Here is a 19,393-nt window from a genome sequence, read left to right on the forward strand (position 1 = left end):
ATATATAAATATATATGTATTTATATTATAAATATATATAAATATATATATATAAAACAATCGGCTATCACCTGGTCTCATGTACTATGTTATTTTATAACTAATTTTCATCTGACTATAAATACATCATAAACATTTTCTTATGCTAGGAAATACACTTAAACATCTCCTGTTGCTGAGGTTAACAAACTTTTTCTATAAAGAACCAGATAGCACATATTTTAGGTTTTGAGGGTTGTAGGGTGTCTGTTGCTACTACTCAACTCTCTATAGCAGAAGCAGCCATAGACTATTCTAAATGGCTGTGGTGTATTCTAATAAGACTTTATTTACAAAATCAGGCAGCAAGCAGCATTTGCTACAGAGCCACAGAGCTATTATACAGATATAATTTACTTATTTCCCTATTTTTGGAAATTTAGATTATCTTCATTTTTTTTCACTATTGTTAGTCATACTCGCCTCACATCTTAGTATCTGAATCTTCGTGTACATTTTGAAGTTTTTCCTTAGGATAAATTCTGAAAGTCTAATTTCTGAGGCTGAGTACATCCTTATGACTTTTTTTTTTTTCCATGAGAATAGGTAATTTAACACTTTCTGTGACTGAGTTTTGTTTAGTTTGTTTTGTGGTTTTGTGGAGATGGGATAAGAAAGATGGAGTAAAATTTAGAAAGACAGAAGCAAAGAAAGACTGGAAGGAAACAGATTGAGTTAATGATAGTGATATAAAACTTGAGATGTTCCAGGAATAAGAAAATATGAAAATTTTTATAAACAGAAATTTTCTTGCTCACATGCCACGTTTTTCTGTTTTACAGCTCTGTTGAAGTTTGTTTAAAACCTTGTTTAGATTGAATTTGAGATTTGGGAGATGGGATATGCAAATTACACAGTAAATATTTCTTATTCTCCTAAGATACTCTTAGGCTATCACTATTTTGATTTTAATTATCCATCAGCTTAAAAAAAAAAACTTTTCTATTCCAGATGATGATGGAGAAAGAAGTCTAATTAATTAGAGCAGAGATTGGCAAACGACTGTCCATGGGCCAAATCCTTCTTGTTGCCTATTTTTGTAAATGAAGTTTTATTTTAACTCAGTCATGCCCATTCACTTAAGTATTGCTTACAGCTACTTCCAGGCTACAACAGCAGAGTTATGTAATTGTGTCAGATACAGCATGCTCCATAAAACCTAAAATATTTACTGTCACCTTCCAGAAAAAGTTTGCAGACCCCCAAATTAGAGGAATGTTACATTTAGTCTTTGTGTTTATTGAAACTGAATCTACTCAAATACCCCAAGTAATTTTGCTACAAATAGGCTAACAAGATTTTAGATGGGCAGTTTAGAGACCAAATCAAGACACCTAAATTGCAGAATAAAATGTTGAAAAATGACATAAGAAATGTTGGGATATAGAGGACTTAATGTTTTGTTTTGTTTTTGTTTTTTTGAGACAGTCTTGCTGTGTCGCCCAGGCTGGAGTGCAGTGGCGAGATCTCAGCTCACTGCAACCTCCTCCTCCTGGGTTCACGCCATTCTCCTGCCTCAGCCTCCCGAGTAGCTGGGACTACAGGCACCCCCCCACCACACCCGGCTAATTTTTTGTATTTTTAGTGGAGAGGGGTTTCACCGTGTTAGCCAGGATGGTCTCGATCTCCTGACCTCGTGATCCACCTGCCTCAGCCCCCCAAAGTGCTGGGATTACAAGTGTGAGCCACCATGCCCAGTCGATGACTTAATGTTTAGAATAATTCTGGGTTCTGTGAAAGATGAAATTCAGAGCACCTACATACTTCTTGTTAAAGAGGCATCTGCCTTTTGTTATGTACTTACACACAATGGGAAGTAGCCAACACTACAGAGTTTGTTATGTACTTACACACAGTGGGAAGTAGCCGGCTCCACAGTTTTGCCATGGTGTCAAGTTTTGATGGCGCTTTTTAAAAAAACTTTTGTAGTTCCTGAATTAGGGAACATCAATCAAATTGGAAAATTCAAACTCTTAAATTTTTGAAACCTGTGTACATGGACTTATTCTCCCAAAGACGATCTTATTTCTGTTGGACTTGTCTCACTTCAGTTTGCCATAATAATAAGAGGGAACCTTCAGAGGAGGTGAAAGGGAGTTGTTGCTTAAAGGGTATGAAGTTCCAGTTAGACATGATGAGTAAGTTCTGGACATCAGTTGTACTGCATGGTGACTGTAATTAATAATGTATTATATACTTGAAAATCGCTAAGAGATTAGATTTTAAATATTCTTACCACAAAATAATAAGTATGTGAGGTGATGGATATGTTAGCTCGATTTATTCATGGTGTGTACATATCAAAGTGTCATGTTGTATACCATATATATGTACAATTTTTATGTATCAGTTTACCTTAATAGAGTTGAGAGAGTAGGGATATTTTCTTTCCTTAAATCTATATGTTACCTAGAAATACCTAATATCCTGAATCCTTTAAGAATCCAAAATCATTTAGTAGAAGGTTTCAAAATACCATAACTTTCACTAATTTTATAAAAACATTCTTGAAAGCATCTTGTATATGGAACTTCTAGAAGTATAGTGGAAAAGTGCCTGAACTGAAGTCACAAGTTCTTAACTAGACCACTAACTAGATGTTGAAAAAAGCTGGGTTTCTAGTACCAGCTACCTATCTCTGGACTTCTTTTAGGAGAAAAGCCACTAATTTTAATGCTAAATCCACTAATTTGGGGACATTTTCTCACGGTTTAACCTAATCCTTACTAACGAGAGTTGTAGTAGACTAGTTTATCTCTAAGGACTTTACAGTTCTGTATCTCCACACATTTGTGTGAGGTAGAGCTAGTGGAGGGAAATAAATAGAAGTAGTGTGTAGCGGCCGGGCGCTGTAATCCCAGCACTTTGGGAGGCCGAGACGGGCGGATCACGAGGTCAGGAGATCAAGACCATCCTGGCTAACACGGTGAAACCCCGTCTCTACTAAAAATACAAAAAACTAGCCGGGCGAGGTGGCTGGCGCCTGTAGTCCCAGCTACTCGGGAGGCTGAGGCAGGAGAATGGCGTAAACCCGGGAGGTGGAGCTTGCAGTGAGCTGAAATCCGGCCACTGCACTCCAGCCCGGGCGACAGAGCAAGACTCCATCTCAAAAAAAAAAAAAAAAAAAAAAAGTAGTGTGTAGCAGCTTGTCAAGATAAAGCAATGCTATTACAGAACTACAAATTTTATGGTAATAAAAGACATACTATTTCCAAAAAGCAGTTGACTCTCGTGTTCATTTTCACACATTTCTCTTTCCTTATTTAACTTTTGAGTTTCTTATTTTATCCTGTTTCTTTCTTTTTCTCTTTATATCATTCTTATTCTGTATTAGAGCTGTTAGTGCTATGCCAAGAATTTCTTGTGTTGTGGTTGTTCTTCAGGAGGTTGTTCCTGAGGAAGGTTGATGAGTAAGGCACTGAGCCATCTCTAGCTGCAGGAGGACTGGAGAGAGAAGTGTGTCTTTGTTGACAGAGTGACTACAGATTTGGATGGCACTTCAGGTCATTCAGGGTAGGAAAGTGCAATAAGCTGGGGACCCTTCTCAACCCCACACACCCATGTCCTCCTGTATCCCTGATGGTAGTTATATTAACTGTATCAGAGTCTCTCTTTTTTCATGGATGTGTTTCTTCAGATATTCAAAGGCTTTCACATCATTCCTTTCTCCTTAAGCAGTTATTCTGTTTTGTTGTGGGTTCTTTAATTCGTTTAATAAATATTTGTTAAGCACATGCCATGTGTTTGTTGTTGAGTTCTGGGGACATAATGTTCATCACCTCCCTGAGAGTTTGCCATCAAATGGGAAAGTCAGATAAGGAAACAGGCAATTTTAATACAAAATAAAAACTGAGGAATTAAGGAAGCCAACATTGACTTTTTTAAAACATTGAACCAGCATGGTTAATGGAAAGAGTATTTAGGTTTTGTTGATCCGGATTCTATTGCTTAATAGTTATGTGACTTTGGGAACATTAACCTCCATCAATACTGCAAGATTATCCTAGGTTTTAGAAATACATAGGTAAAGCAGTTACCCTCGTACCTGCTGAGTACATAATTTCTTCCTTTTTCCTAAGTTGTACATCCCAAAATTGTTGTAATTCTGAAGCCTATAAATGAAAAGGTAATTCCTCTGGCCCCTACTTCATAGACAATGTGAAAAGTGGATATAAAATTATTTTTAAGACACTTTGTGAACACTCTGCCCATAAAGATACTGTTAGTACAGTCCAGTTTTGTAATTGTTTCTTATAAAATTTAACCAAAATTCCATTATTGAGATATATTGACTATAAACAAATATCTTAGGAATTTACAGTATTGCTTGTAAAATATGGCATTGCACTAGTAATTCTGTAATCACTGGTCTTGAATTTGTCAACTTAAGAGGAAATACTTCACTGTCTTCCCACCTCCCTCAACCTGTAGTTTAGCATACCAGTTACTCTTAGTCAAATTGTGATTTTTGTCCAGAAGGGTAATGGTTATAACATTTATTCTTGAGATATTTAAAAAGCAGTCAAGTAAGTCATCAGTAAACTGATTAAATCTATTTTCTTAAGATTCATCAATATAGTTTGAATGTTCTCTATTTGAAGAATTGAAAAACTATAGAATTTAGGGATTAATACCACGTTGTATTTAGAAATGAAATAGCCAAACTAGAAACTGAAATTGGTATAACAGCAACACAGTTTGTAATTTTTCAAAAGCATGACAGTTGGTAGTTCACATCAGAATATTACAGTTTGGAGAATCAAATCTTGTTTCATTATGTGACTGATCTTTCCAATTTTGCTATGCTTTATGTAATAACTGTTCCAGATTTATTTTTCTGTCATAAGTATACCTTAAAAATAAGAGAAGCTAATGTTACTCTTTATAAGAAATGTAAACATTAAGATATCAACACAATGTGGAACTATTTTCTATATATTTTGTATAAATCATTCTAAATCATAAATGGGAAATAGTGATCAAACAAATATTTACGTTCCTACCAAAAGAAAAGGCCCAGTGAAGCGGAGTGAGGAGGGATGAGGGGTGGGGAAGAAACCTGAGGCTTGTGTTGGTGGGAGCAGTACAGTGAGAGGGGGTGAGAAAAATGGATGTGTTCTTCCATCACTGCTGTTCTCTCTGTTTGAATTAGACAAATGGCACATACCCAAGGGGAACTAGGGACAATGCTCTGAGGACAGTAACCACTTCCATACAGCCCTGCCAGATTCATGAGAGCAATGGTGCATCCGCTTTTTGTTGCCATTGTTGTTACTTAACCTTGTCATGGACACATTATTGTTTCCGTGGCATTTCTTTTGTGGGTTCTCACTCATGTTACTTTCTTTATCATGGCTGTGCTGGATTGTCTGTTGGCAAGTCAGCACCATTCACCCCTTCAGCACCTTGACTGATACACTGGTTTCTGAGAAGTGTGCATGTTGGCTTTTTTCCCCTCTCATTTTGTCTCCCCTTGTTCCATACCACCAAATATAAAATTTAGATACCCCGAAATCCATTACAGATAATTGATCTGTAGAGATTTTGTTTTGATTTGGTTTTGTCTTTTTTTTTTTTTCCTTTTCATGGCAAAATTTCATTTTTACCCTCCTTCCCACTGCAATAGCAAAATTCCACACACTGGAACTGCTTTTACATCCCCCTTTCTCCCAGAGCTGCCTCTCTTTTAAGGAAGACTCTTGTTTGAAAACATTAATGCCAAGAAAGGCATTCATTGATTTATTTAGTAAACTTTTTGTGAATTTTTGTAACCTTTATAACACTGTGCTAAGTGGTATTTATAGATGATTCAGTGAAGTACACAAAACTAGTTGGATTATAAGGGTTAGTCAAAATAAATTCATCAAAACGACTGTTTAAATCATACTGTTATACAAAGCTTGTATTTACAGAATGTTTCCAAATGTTCTCTTGTAAAATGTAGTTAATACCGGTTACTTGCAACTATGGGTTAATTTTTTTCAACTCTTCCCTTAGATAAGCTGTGTTGCCATTATAACATTTAAATGAGTTTCATGCTGAGTTTTGTATTGTTAAACTGTGTCTGGAAACTAAACTTTATAATGTGTTACATTTTAGGTCAGAAGACATGTCTTCATCTACATGGCATCTTTCCTTACCTCTATGTGCCATACGATGGTTATGGACAGCAGCCAGAAAGCTATCTTTCTCAGATGGCATTCAGTATCGACAGAGCACTTAATGTGGCTTTAGGCAATCCATCTTCCACTGCTCAGCATGTGTTCAAAGTGTCATTAGTATCAGGAATGTAAGTATATGATAATATATTTTATAATTTCTGTTTATGTTGCTATTTAGAGGAAAACACATTCAGTTGATATACTCTATTTCTTTTACTTCTAGTCTAATGCAACTGCAGTGAATTTCTTACTCTAACTTTTTAACATGAATTTTTATGTCAGTGGAAGGTAGAGAGGCAACAGTGATTTTTGTTGTTTCCTTTTCCGTATCTCTGCTTCCTAGAACTATAGAAATTCATGTAATTTATTCAGCAAATATTTATTAAGTACTTTTTATATGCTAAGCACTGTTCTAGGCACTTGGGATATATTGCTGAACAAAACAAAGATCCCTGCCCATGTGGAAGTTACATTCTACTATGAGAAACAGATAATAACCAATAAATACAACATTACATTAATTTATTTGCTATATGATAATTAGAACTGTGTAAGGAAAGAATCTATACAAGCAGGATAAGAAGGATCAGTAGTGTGGGGTAGGGAAGTAGACCAGTGACAATTTTAGAGTAATCAGGGAATGTGTCATTGACAAAGTAACAACATCTGAACAAAGACCTGACAAAGTAAGGGAGTAGGAACAGCATGGAAGCCAGGTGACTGAAATGGAAGAGTAAAGGAGAGTTGAACTAAATGAGGTAAGAGATATGAGAGGATAGAGATTGTGAGGACCAGTGATTCTCAAAGTGTGGTTTCCATACTTTGGTTTCCTAGTATCACCTACTATCATTACCTTTACCTAGTTTGACAGCCATGAGAATATACCTCTCAGATCTCCAGATACATAGAGAATGAGTAAATGGCCCCAGCTACTATACGCCCAATTCCAGTCTCACTCCACATGACCTGCTTTCCATAGGCTACTCTTACCCTGTGACTGAGCATGGCAAAGATACTAAAGCAGGTCTGTAAGACATCCCTCTGTCCACTTGAGATGAGACTGGTATCTAGGTCTGGTGGCTATGCCAGCTTCTTCTGGCTCCCGTCTCATTTTCTCTCACATTTGGCATTTACTTCTTGGAGGACTAACACTCCTGGGAACTTGGTAAAACTACATTCTTGGGGCCCAGCAATTTGTGTTTTAATAAGCCTTTCTGATGATTCTTATGCCTGCTTAAACATTTGGTAATCGCTCAGTAGGCTAACATAAGGACTTTGACTTTTACTCTAAGTTATTACGTGATTTAGAGCAGGCAAGATCTGGCTTAAACTGGAAAGGATTACTTTAGCAACTGTATTAATAAGAGATTTTAGGGGGACAAGAATAAGAGCAGGGAGAGAATTAGGACATTAATCTGGGTAAGAAAATATGGTGGCTTGATATTAAGGTAGAAAAGACTTAGGAATTAAAATTAAAACAAAAAAGAAAATAGTGTGGCTTGAACTAGGGTGGTAGCAGGAAAGTAATGTGGAGTCATCAGCTTCTGGATCTATTCTGAAGGTTGAGTTAATATACTAGATTTGCTGTTTGATTGGGTAAGGATTGTGAGAGAGGAATCAAGGTTGACTGCAAAAATTTAAGTGTGTTCTGCTAGTAAGACAGAAGGTGGAGCCAACTGACAGGAAAGATCTGGAGCTCATACAGGAACATTTGAGTTGTTTTATCTCTGTATGAAATCCAAGTGGAGACCTTAAATCTCTGCTTTCTTCCACCGTAATCTAGGCTTTCCTCTGGACCATGATAGTGTCATTTTAATTGAATTTTGTTCTATTTTTATCTCATTCCAGAGCAGCAGAAGTACTCTTCTTATACTGTAAATTTAAAATCATTTAAAAATCCTTGAGTGGCTTCATATTGTTAATAGAATACAATTTAAACTTCTAGCCATAACCTATGTGACCTCACCCCTGTCTACCTCTGAAACTTTGCTTTCTGTATTCCATTCAGAAACAGTGATCTTCTCTCAGTTACTCTGCTATCCAAGTTGTTTCTCACCTAAGTTCTTTGTATATACAATTTTCTTTCCTTGAGTGTGTTACCCTTCCCCAAGCATTCAGATCATTGACCTCTTCAGAAAAGTTTTGACTATCCCACTTAAAATAAGGTATTTTTAAGTAGGGCATTATTATTATTGTTGTTTTTATTATTCTGTATCTCAGCCCATTATTTGTTTTCTTTAACACTTAATACAATTTGCAGGTATTTTAATTTTCATTTATTTACTTAATTTTTATGTGTTTCTTCCACTAGCATGTAAACTGCATGCTCGTACACTAGCATGTTACGAGATGGCTCAATAACTATTTGGTTGGATAAATGAATGAGGTGAAAGTTCACACTCATCCTATAACAGAAGCAATAATTATGTTAGGGATAATTATCTACTTTATCTTTTAGTTTTGTTTATTCTTGATAGTTTCTAATAACTTTCCTATATATATCCTCATTTCAAAGTTGAGTCTCCAAACAGCCCAGTGAAATGCATAGTCACTAATCTTCCTGTATTTTTGTATTTGTTAAAGACATTGCCACATTTTTGAGAGAAGTTGAGTTACAAATCTGGATACATAGGGCAAAAGATGAGCTGCTCGCTCTAATTTTTCATTGCAGTTTTCTTTTTTCTTCTAATTTTTTGGTCATTTTCTTCCCTAGATCCCCTTTTTCTTTCTCATTCATTCTACCTTCTCTAATTCCTTTACTCCTTCAATTTTTCCTACTTCTTTAAGTTACATAAAGTTGCATCTAGCTACCAAATTACCATTTATATGAGGTTTAACTCTATTCATTTTAGACTATCACTATCCTGAGGCTGAGTTAAGAGATAGGATCATGACCTTGGGCTAATTTCTGGGATTTCTTCTCACTCATGATTTTAGAGAATCTTCTATAAAGAGATTCTCAATCCATCAAAATTAATTAGGTGAGATTTTTCACTATCCACACTCATTTTCCTTCCTATTGATAAAAAACTAACTCTAATTACGAGATACAATTTTTTTAAACATGAAAACATCTACTTTCAAACTCCTCCATTCTACTTTTTTTCCCCCAAAGAGTCTCCCTGATAAGGAATTCTTTTGGTGAAACCATTCATCTGGCTGAAGATAACCCATATTTCCATAGAGCTACCTTTTTATATATGAAACGTACCATAGCAGGAAAGGGCTGTAATTAAGGTTGAATTTGCTAATGAGAGAAAATGATATCATTTATGTAATGTGTCTTTATTTAACCCATTCTTCATGGCAACAAAATAGGGTGAACAGCAGCAAACTAGACGGGAAGTAGTATTATAAAAAGTTAAGAAAAGGGTGAAGGGTGAGAGGGAGGGACGGTCAGGTGAGACTTTTTAAGAAGGCAAAGTAAGCAGAGTTTTGAATGAAGATTAAACAAGCCATGCGGAAGTCCAGAGCAGAGCTTTCCACTTGAGGGATCGAGTTAGAGGGCCTGAAATGTTAAGAGTGGCTGGAGGAGAAGGAAGAATGGTATGATTTGAGATTGGAGTGAGAGGCAAGGATGAGATGAGGAACCCTTTAGACCTTGGTAAATAGTTGGATTTTTTTTTTAACAGAAATTACTTTATAGCAATAATACAGATGGCTTAAAACAACTAAAAAAATTGTTTATACCCAAAATAATGACTCTGCTACCAAATTAGTCCTTTATTTGATGTCCACTACACTATTAGACATCACAGAGAGGTGGTGTCCTAATGAGAGTAAATTCTATTATCTACTGCCTGTCATAAGGGAACAATGTTTTTAAATGAAGAGTGATAGGGTTTATCCACCTGAAGATTTAACTATGTATTAACAGACCACTTTTAAGCCAATACAAAGCCTTTTATTTCATTCACAAATTTACACCTGTTTATGTATTGTTTCTAATTACATCATCTTTGAAAATAGTGTTCTGTCTATCAGAGATTGTAGTGTAGTTTCAGATCCTCTTGAAATGATGTGAAAGTTCAACTCATTTCATCTTGCACCGAGGATTTCTCTCCCTGTTATGTAGTCTTTTGTTTCCCCCTTTCCTCATTCCGGCTGATACCCTGAGAAAAAACTCAGCCATAACATGATTAGGTTGCTTAAGTAAGTTCATGGTCTTTTTCAGTCTCTTAAGTTCCTGTCTACACAGTTTTTTCACAGGCTTCTCTTGATATGGTTGTGTGTTACAGTTTTACTCGTATCAGCTACTGAAATATATGCTGTGTGTACGTATAATAGGTAAATTGTCTCTGCCTGTTGAACTTATAAAATTAATAATAAACAGCTATAGGAAAGTAGTATAAGTGTTGTTAATTAAAGGACTTTGTTGATGAAGAACTTCAGTTTTTGTTTTTCTTTTTGTTTGTTTGTTTATTTTTGAGATGGAGTCTTGCTCTGTCGCCCAGGCTGGAGTGCAGTGGCACTATCTCGGCTCACTGCAAGCTCTGCCTCCTGGGTTCACGCCATTCTCCTGCCTCAGCCTCCCGAGTAACTGGGACTACAGGCGCCCGCCACTGCGCCCAGCTAATTTTTTATATTTTTAGTAGAGACGGGGTTTCACCGTGTTAGCCATGATGGTCTCTATCTCCTGACCTTGTGATCTGCCTGCCTCGGCCTCCCAAAGTGCTGGGATTACAGGCATGAACCTCTGCGCCCGGCCAGAACTTCAGTTTTTAACAAAAAAATGAGAGCCAGAAGGTGACTGAAAGGTCTGTTTCTCTCATATGTAGAGTAAAGCAAACAAAAATATGTTTTCTTATATGTGGAGTAAAGAAAACAAAAAACCACTTAAAAAGTCTTAATGTTTGAGATTCAGGGTTGGATCGTTTGCTCTTCCTTTTTGTCCATAGTTTTTTCAGAGTGATAATTTTTAATTCCCATCATCAGTAATGCAAAGAAAGTGATATTTTTTACACTTTTTTAAAAAGCTTCAGTATTTTGTATGTTAACCTGTGCTAGGTTTAACTGAAAGGTTTGGGTTTTTTTAAATTGTTTTTTGCGGGGGTGGATAATATTAAACATAAGACTGAATTTGGCCAGCTGAGTCTAATTAGGGCAGTAAATTGCATTATTTCATCTCTGAATTATGAAAATCATTTGTGTATCTTTTTCTTATATTTCAGGCCTTTTTATGGTTATCATGAGAAGGAAAGACACTTTATGAAGATCTATCTTTACAATCCTGCAGTGGTGAAAAGGTACAAAGATAAATGAAACCAAAACATGAATAACTATCATTTAAGTATTTTAATAATAAAAAAAATCTAGAAAGAAGCCCTCTATAGTTTGTAGTCTTATTAAAGACAGAGATCGTAAAATACACATGTATGTGTATAGGGAGAGACCAGTGGCTTGAACTCTATGAAAGATATTTTAGAGGTGGAGGCTCCCAACTGCTGCTTTCCTTTTACAGATTAGAGAGTTCATAGAAGTAAGTAAGGAGAGATTATGCTGCTGTGTATGATGTTAGCCCTCTTCTGGCCAGACCTTAGTTCAGCATTAAGGGAAAGTTGCTCTTTAGCTTCAAAGCAAGGAGAAATGTGTAGGAGTGAGTCCAGAGCGAGAGGGCTTCTGAGATCTCAGAAACCTGTTGACTCTACTAGATGTTGGTGAAATTTTATATTCCAGGTTTTTTGTTGGTTTTGGTTTTGGTGGTTTTTTCTTCTCTCAGTTAGTCTCCCTGCCTCTAGTTTATGCTCTCAATCATCTTGGAGCCCAGGTTATTGAGGACAGGGAAGGGCACATATATGGAAGATTTTAATCATCCTTTTAGATTCAAAACAAGGATTTTCACTATGTATAGTAGCAAGCTAGGGTAAAAGTGGCCTCGGAGGTATACTCAGTACTGTTTTTTCAGGAGGTCTTTGATGTTTTCAAGAATCTCTTCCATCTTATTGGCTATTCCCATCTTTCTTTCCAATTCTATTTTAATATTAATAAAACTTTGCTAATTATACGCACACGTTCATACTCATAGAAACACCTTTTTCTTATAGCCATTCTCCTTGAAAGATTTATCTATACTTTGTGTATCCAACTTCTTACCTCCCATTCATTGTTTGTTTGTTTGTTTTTTGAAACGGAATCTTGCCCTGTTGCTCAGGCTGGAGGGCAGTGGCACAATCTCAGCTCACTGTAATCTCAGCTTCCCGGGTTCGTGCAATTCTCCTACCTCAGCCTCCTGAGTAGTTAGGATTACAGGCACCACCACCACGTCCAACTAATTTTTTTGTATTTTTAGTAAAGACAGGGTTTCTCCATGTTGGCCAGGCTAGTCTAGAACTCCTGACCTCAAGTGATCTGCCTGCCTCAGCCTCCTGAAGTGCTGGGATTACAGGAGCGAGCCACTGTTCTCGGTTTTCCCATTCACTCTTTAATTTACTCCAATATGGCTTCTACCCCAACCATTTACTGAAAATTGCTTTCACTAATGACCTCTGTGTTGCTAAATCCAATTTTAGGTCCTTACTTTTTGAACTCATGGTGATGCTTATGATGCCTTAAAACAATCCTAAATGTCAGCTTCTGTGATATATACCACCTCTCGTTTTTCTCATACCAGTCTGATCATTCGTATTTCTGCCATTTTGTTGGTTTCCCTTTTAACATCTATGGTTGCTTCTTAGAATTCTGCCTTAGACTTTCATCTTTTCTCTGCATATTTTCTCTTCCCTCTACAGACTTATCTACTCCCATGGGTTTGTTTGGTTTTGCTTTTTCTTTATCTTTATGCTTTTGACTTCCAAATGAATATGAATAGCCTAATTTCTCTCTAGAGCTTCTAAGGGTAGATGGAATAGCCCAATGGTTATGAGTGAGGGCTCACAAGGCAGAGAAAATTTGATTTGAATTTTAGCCCCTTTGTTTTTTTAAGAGACAGGATCTTGCTCTGTTGCTCAGGATAGAGTGTAGTGGCACCATCATACCTCACTGTAACCTGGAACTCCTAGGCTCAAGTGAGGTCCTCCCACCTCAGAGCTCTTCTGCCTTTTATTTGTGTGATTTTTAAATCTGAGATAATTTCTTTGTTTGTAAAATGGAGATGATCATACCACAGACTTGTAATAAACGTTACTTGTAATAAAGTACTTTAGCACAGTATCCAATATATAGTGATCAGAAATATGTTAGTTACCTCTGCTATGTTAATAAAATGATTATTATTTTCTTTGTGATTCTTTTCCAATATTATTATTGGATCCCCACTATACCTAAATGCCCTTGTGTCTAACTTGAGTTTATCCTTATTCCCCTTCCAAAAAATCCCAAACAAAACAATTTTTCTTACAATTCTTCCCCTTTCAAATAATTGCAACACCACTAACCAGCTGCTTAAGCCGGAAATCTAGGCATCACCCTCAGCCCCTTTTCTGTCTCACCCTTCACATCTAGTTAGTCATCAAGGCCTGATCATTTCACCTCTTATGTGTTTCCTGAATCAATACATTTTTATGATCCTTGTTGTAGCCACCATCCTTAGTTTTTCCACAACAGCCTATTTACTCCTTACCTGTAGTCTTCTGTGTTCTATAGCTAGTCTGGTGATGTCACTTTTCTGCTATTCACCTCTCAGACAAATTTCACTACCTCTTCAAATGTCTTAACAGGCTCTGCATGCTCACTCTTCTCATTACTTCTGTATCCCCGCCTCTGACACTAGGTCACAGTCTTACTCAGTGGTTTCAATTCCTGAATAAGCCATGTTTTCTCGTGACCCTTTACATGTGCAGTTTTATTTACATGAATACTCTTCCCTCTCTTCAGAGAAAAAAGTGCCTCTTTTTTAGTCTCTTGCTTAGAGACTTTCTCTAAGGTTTTGCGGAAACATCCTCTACACCTCTATCTGATTAGTATCTTTTCTAGATGTTTAATATATTTCCCCACGTAGTACTTAACTATGCTGTGTATAATTGTCTGTTGTTTGTATTCGTCATCGTGAAGGAAAAAAAAACTCAGGAAAGAAAAATATCAAAATGGCAATACCGCTGAGTGGTGGGATTATAAGTAATGATTTCTTTCCCTTTTTGAATATTTAATCTTTTCAAAATTATTTGTTATTTTTAAAAGAAAAATTTTATTTTAAAAACCTTTTGGTATTTTAATTTTTAAACATAGTATCAAATTGGCTTAAGACAAAATATTCTTCATCCATGCAGTTTTTGTTATTCAGATCATGTTGCTTACTTTAAAACTTGATTGAAACTTTTAATTTCTAACAAAATACAAATTTCCAGTAAAATTGAGATGAAAATTTTGTGTGCTAATAAGTATTTTGTTCTCTATATTTCTATACTTAACATTTTAGGAAACATAATTTTATGATAAAACTTTTTTTTTTTTCTAATTTAGGATATGTGAACTTTTGCAAAGTGGAGCCATAATGAATAAATTTTACCAGCCTCATGAAGCGCATATTCCCTACCTCCTACAGCTCTTCATTGACTACAATCTTTATGGCATGAATTTAATAAATCTGGCTGCTGTCAAGTTCCGAAAAGCAAGAAGGAAAAGTAAGGTTAATTTTCAATCAAAGTTTGAAACAAGTGTTGTATGGTCAGTGATTTATAAAATAATATATATTTAGAAAATAAATATTGAGTGACTAAAGAATGAAAAGAAATATATGCAAAGTGGAATTAGAGATTGTCAGAAAAAGTATCTCAGAAAAACATTTTTTTAGTAACAGCTTATTGAGTTATAACTTATATCCATTTAAAGAAGACGGTTTGATGGTTTTTAGTATACAGGCTACCTAAAAGATATTGTGGGTTTAGTTCCAGACCACTGCAAAAGTGAACCTTTTACATTGCTTAGCAATTGATATGTATTGTGGTGGTTTTTTTTTTTTTTTTTTAACTTCAGACCTTAATGTTACTTTTTGTATTTTAGGAATAGTGTATGATACACAATTCTAGAAATCCCTGGAGTTGTTAGAGCCTTGTTACTTTAGTCCAGCACTTCCCTGATGAGGTGAATAGCTGTAAGTTAGTGGAGGTGTTGGTCTCTCAGCATTCCAGACGGATTCCTAAGTCCCTTGAGCCCTCACCTCCACTAATGAACATCCTTGTCCATTTTATCTCAGTGGGCTGTGCAAGCGTTATTATATTTCTTTGTGTGACATGACCTGAAAAATATTGCAAGCAGAGCTTTCTCTGGGTGAATTTGGTACTGCTTTAAAGTTCTTTATTTATAGAGCCTTTGATATTATGAACAAAACAGAATAACATAGTTATTTCAATAAGTTGATTTCCTCTCAAAACAAATTTATTTCTCCTTTTACATTTGTAATTTTCTGAGGTGAAAATTAGGAGATTCCCAGATTTTTTACTGTTGGAATGAAAAGTTACAGACGAGAGAAGGCGAGAGCATCTTGAATGGTGAATCCTTTCTGGAAGGTTTTCAATATATTTTGCCCAGATCCATCAGTGGAATCACTTTCAGTGACAGCTATAGCCTTATGAAATGCAGTTCTTAAATAATAAGACTTGAAAGTCAAAATTACTCTTTGACCCATGGGATGCACAATGGATGTTGTGTTAGCAGGCAGGGAACCAACATTAGTCTTCTTGTACATCTCCATCAGACCTATTGGGTGACCAGGTACATTGTCAGTGAGCAGAAATAGTTCGAAAAGAATCTTTTTTTTTGAGCAGTAGGTCTCAACAATGGGCTTAAAATATTCAGTAAACCGTGCTACAGCTGCTATACTGTCATCCATGCTTTTTTGATCCACTTATAGAACACGGGCAGAGTAGATTTAGCATAATTTTTAAGGGCCCTAGGATTTTCAGAATGGCAAATGAGCATTGGCTTCAACTTCAAGTTATCAGCAGCATTAACTAACCCTGCCAAGAGAGTCCTTTGAAGCTTTGAAATCAGGCATTGACAGCTCTAGCAATGAAAGTTCTAAACAGCATCTTCTTCACAGATAAGGTTGTTTTCATCTACATTGAAAATCTGTTATTTAGTGTATCCACCTTCATCAGTTATCTTAGCTAGATATTCCGGAGAACTTGCTGTAGCTTCTGCATCAGCCCTTGCTGTTTCACCTATCTGCAGTAAGGCTGTTTCATATGTTTGTGTGTTCCATTGGAGTAGCACTATTCATTTCCTTCAAGAACTTTTCCTTTGCATTCACTTCTTGGCTAACTGGCACAAGAGACCTAGCCTTTGGCTTATTTTGGCTTCTGACGTGCCTTCCTTGGTAAGCTTAATCATTTCTAGTTTTTTATTTAAAGTGAGAGACCTGTGACTCTTCCTTTCATTTGAACATTTAAGAGGCCATCGTAGGGTTACTAATTGGTTACTAATTTTATATTTGAAATCCATAATTGACCCATATGGTCATCTTAACTTTGACAAAGACATAATGGTAATTCAATGGAGAAAACATAGCGTTTTCAACAAATAGTGCTGGTATAATTGGATGTCCATATGCCAGAAAATAAAAATAAAAACATATTTTTATATGGTCTTCACACCTTATACATCACATATACTTCACACCTTAAATAATAATTAAAATGCTTCAGGAACTTAAATGTAAATTTTGAACCTATCAGACTTCTAGCAGAAAATGAAGGGAAAATATGTCCAATCTTGAGTTTGGCAATGAAGTTGCAGATATGACACCGAAAGCATGATCCATGAAAAGATAAATTAATGTTAGATTTCGTCAAAATTAAAAACTTTTACTTTGTGAAAAACAGTGTTTAAAAAATGAAAAGACAAGTCATGGACTGGGAGAAAATGTTTGCAAATTACCTATCTGACAGAGGACTTGTGTATAAAATATGTAAGAATTATTAAAAATCAACAATAAGAAAGCAAACAGTCCAATTAAAAATGGTGAAAAGACCTAAACAGACACTTCACCAAAGAAGATATAAGGATGGCAAACACGTGAAAGATGATACTCACCATTATATGTCGTTGGGGAAATGCAGATTAAAACTACAAAGAACTACCACTATATACCTATTAGAATGACTACAGTTCACAAGACTCACAATAACAAATATTGACCAGAGGTGAAACAGCAGCACTGACATTCTTTGCTGGTGGGAATGCAAAATAGTACAGTCGCTTTGGAAGACAGATAGTTTCTCAGAACACTAAACATAGACTTAGAGTACAACCCAGTGATGGCACTCCTAGGTATGTTTACCTAAGTGATTTAGGTCCACCCAAACCTGTATGCAAATGTTTATAGCAACTTTATTCATAATTGCCAAAAATATAAAGCAACCGAGATGTCCACTCAACAGGGAAATGGATAAACTTTGATAACATTTAGTGATAAAAAGGAACAAACAATTGATTCACATAACATGGATGAATCTTTAAAGCATTTTACTAAGTGAAAGAAGCCAGACCTAAAAGGATCCAAACTGTGTGACTTGATTCACATGACATTCTGGAAAAGACAAAACTATAGAAGTAGAAAATGGACTATTGGTTGTTAGGGTTTAGGAGAGAGGGAAGTATTGACTGCAAAGGGGATGTACAGGGGAACTTTTTAAGAGTGAAGGAATTTCTCTGTACAGTTCTGGGTTGGTGGATACATGACTATTCATTCTTCAAACTCTATAACCAAGTGATATACCTTAACCAAGTGATGAAGTTTAATGTCACCAGTTATTACGTCATGTGAGTGTCATGTGCCCCCTCATTTGATGTGATAACAAAAGTACTTCGCCTCTGTGATATTATTGCCAAAAACTCATAACCCCGTCTACTCATGAGAAAAACATCAGACAAACCCAAGTTGGGAGTTGTCCTATAGGTTATCTCATCAGTACTCATGACTGCGAAGGTCATGAAAAGCAAGGAAAGACAGATAAATAGACCAGAGGAGCCTGGGAAGACATGGCAACTGAATGCAGTGTGGTGTCCTAGATTGGATCCTGGAACAGAGAGAGGACATTAGCTGGGTGTGGTGGCATGCACCTATAGTCCCACCTGCTTGGGAGGCTTAGGTAGGAGGATGGCTTGAGCCCGGCAGGCGGAGGTTACAGTAAGCCGAGATCATGCCACTGTACTTGAGCCTGGGTGGCAGAGTGAGACCCTGTCTCAAAAAAAAACTTATTTCAGGAGTGCCAGGATTGTTCATTATATGCAAATCAATAAATGTGATATATCACATCATCAGAATGAAAGACAAAAACCATATGATCATCTCAGCTAACACAGAAAAGTTATTTGATAAAATTCAATGTCCCTTCATGATAAAAACTCTTGACAAATTAATCACAGAAGGACCATACCTCAAAAGACAAGGATGCCCATTTTTACCACTCCTGCTCAACATAGTACAGAAAGTTCTAGCCATAACAATCAGGCAAGGTAAAGAAAGAAAAGGCACCAAACTTGGAAAAAAGAGGTCAATTTGTCCCTTTTTCGCAGATGACATGATATATATGTGGAAAAACCTGAAGACTCCAGCAAAAAAAACTGTTAGAACTGATAAACAAATTTAGTAAAGTTGCAGATTTTTTAAAAACCACACAGAAAATCAATAGCATTTCTGTGCACCAATAACAACTAGCTGAAAAAGAAAACAAGAACACAGTCCCATTTATTATGGCTGCCAAAAAGAATACTAATAAATTTAACCAAAGAAGTAAAGGTTCTATAGGAGGAAAACTAGAAATTACTGATAAAATTACGAAAGTAGACAGTGGAAATAGACAAATGGAGACATCCCATGTTCATGGATCAGAAAAATAAATTAATATTGTTAAAATGGCCATATTTTCCAATACAATCTAAAGATTCATTGCAATTCATAAGAAAATACCTATGACATTCTTCATGGAAATAGAAAAAAAATTCTAAACTTCATGTGGAACCACAAAAGAGCCTAAATAACCAAAGCAATCCTGAGCAAAAAGAACAACTGGAGACATCACACTACCTGAAGTCAAAATAATACTAGAAAACTTTAGTAACCAAATCAGTATGGTGTTGGTATAAAAACAGACAGACACACAGGCTGAGCAAAATAATACTACAAAGCTTTAGTAACCAAATCAACATGGTGTTGGTATAAAAACAGACACATAGGCTGAGCAAAATAATACTACAAAGCTTTAGTAACCAAATCAGCATGGTATTGGTATAAAAACAGACACACAGGCTGAGCA

General features: G+C 36.0%; 1 protein-coding gene across 4 annotated transcripts in view; it reads left to right on the forward strand.

The window, feature by feature from the left end:
- Positions 1 to 19,393, forward strand: part of REV3L (REV3 like, DNA directed polymerase zeta catalytic subunit) — a 171,358-nt gene that overhangs the window by 67,714 nt on the left and 84,251 nt on the right. For all 4 annotated transcript variants that reach the window (XM_026456416.1, XM_023219060.2, XM_026456417.1 and 1 more), the window contains 3 exons: positions 6,139 to 6,328; positions 11,372 to 11,446; positions 14,598 to 14,758. In XM_026456416.1, coding sequence (XP_026312201.1) covers positions 6,139 to 6,328; positions 11,372 to 11,446; positions 14,598 to 14,758 — 426 coding nt within the window. The remainder of the gene's footprint in view (positions 1 to 6,138; positions 6,329 to 11,371; positions 11,447 to 14,597; positions 14,759 to 19,393) is intronic.

Source organism: Piliocolobus tephrosceles, chromosome 5 (genome assembly GCF_002776525.5).
Source record: "Piliocolobus tephrosceles isolate RC106 chromosome 5, ASM277652v3, whole genome shotgun sequence".
In the NCBI taxonomy this organism is placed as follows: domain Eukaryota; kingdom Metazoa; phylum Chordata; class Mammalia; order Primates; family Cercopithecidae; genus Piliocolobus; species Piliocolobus tephrosceles.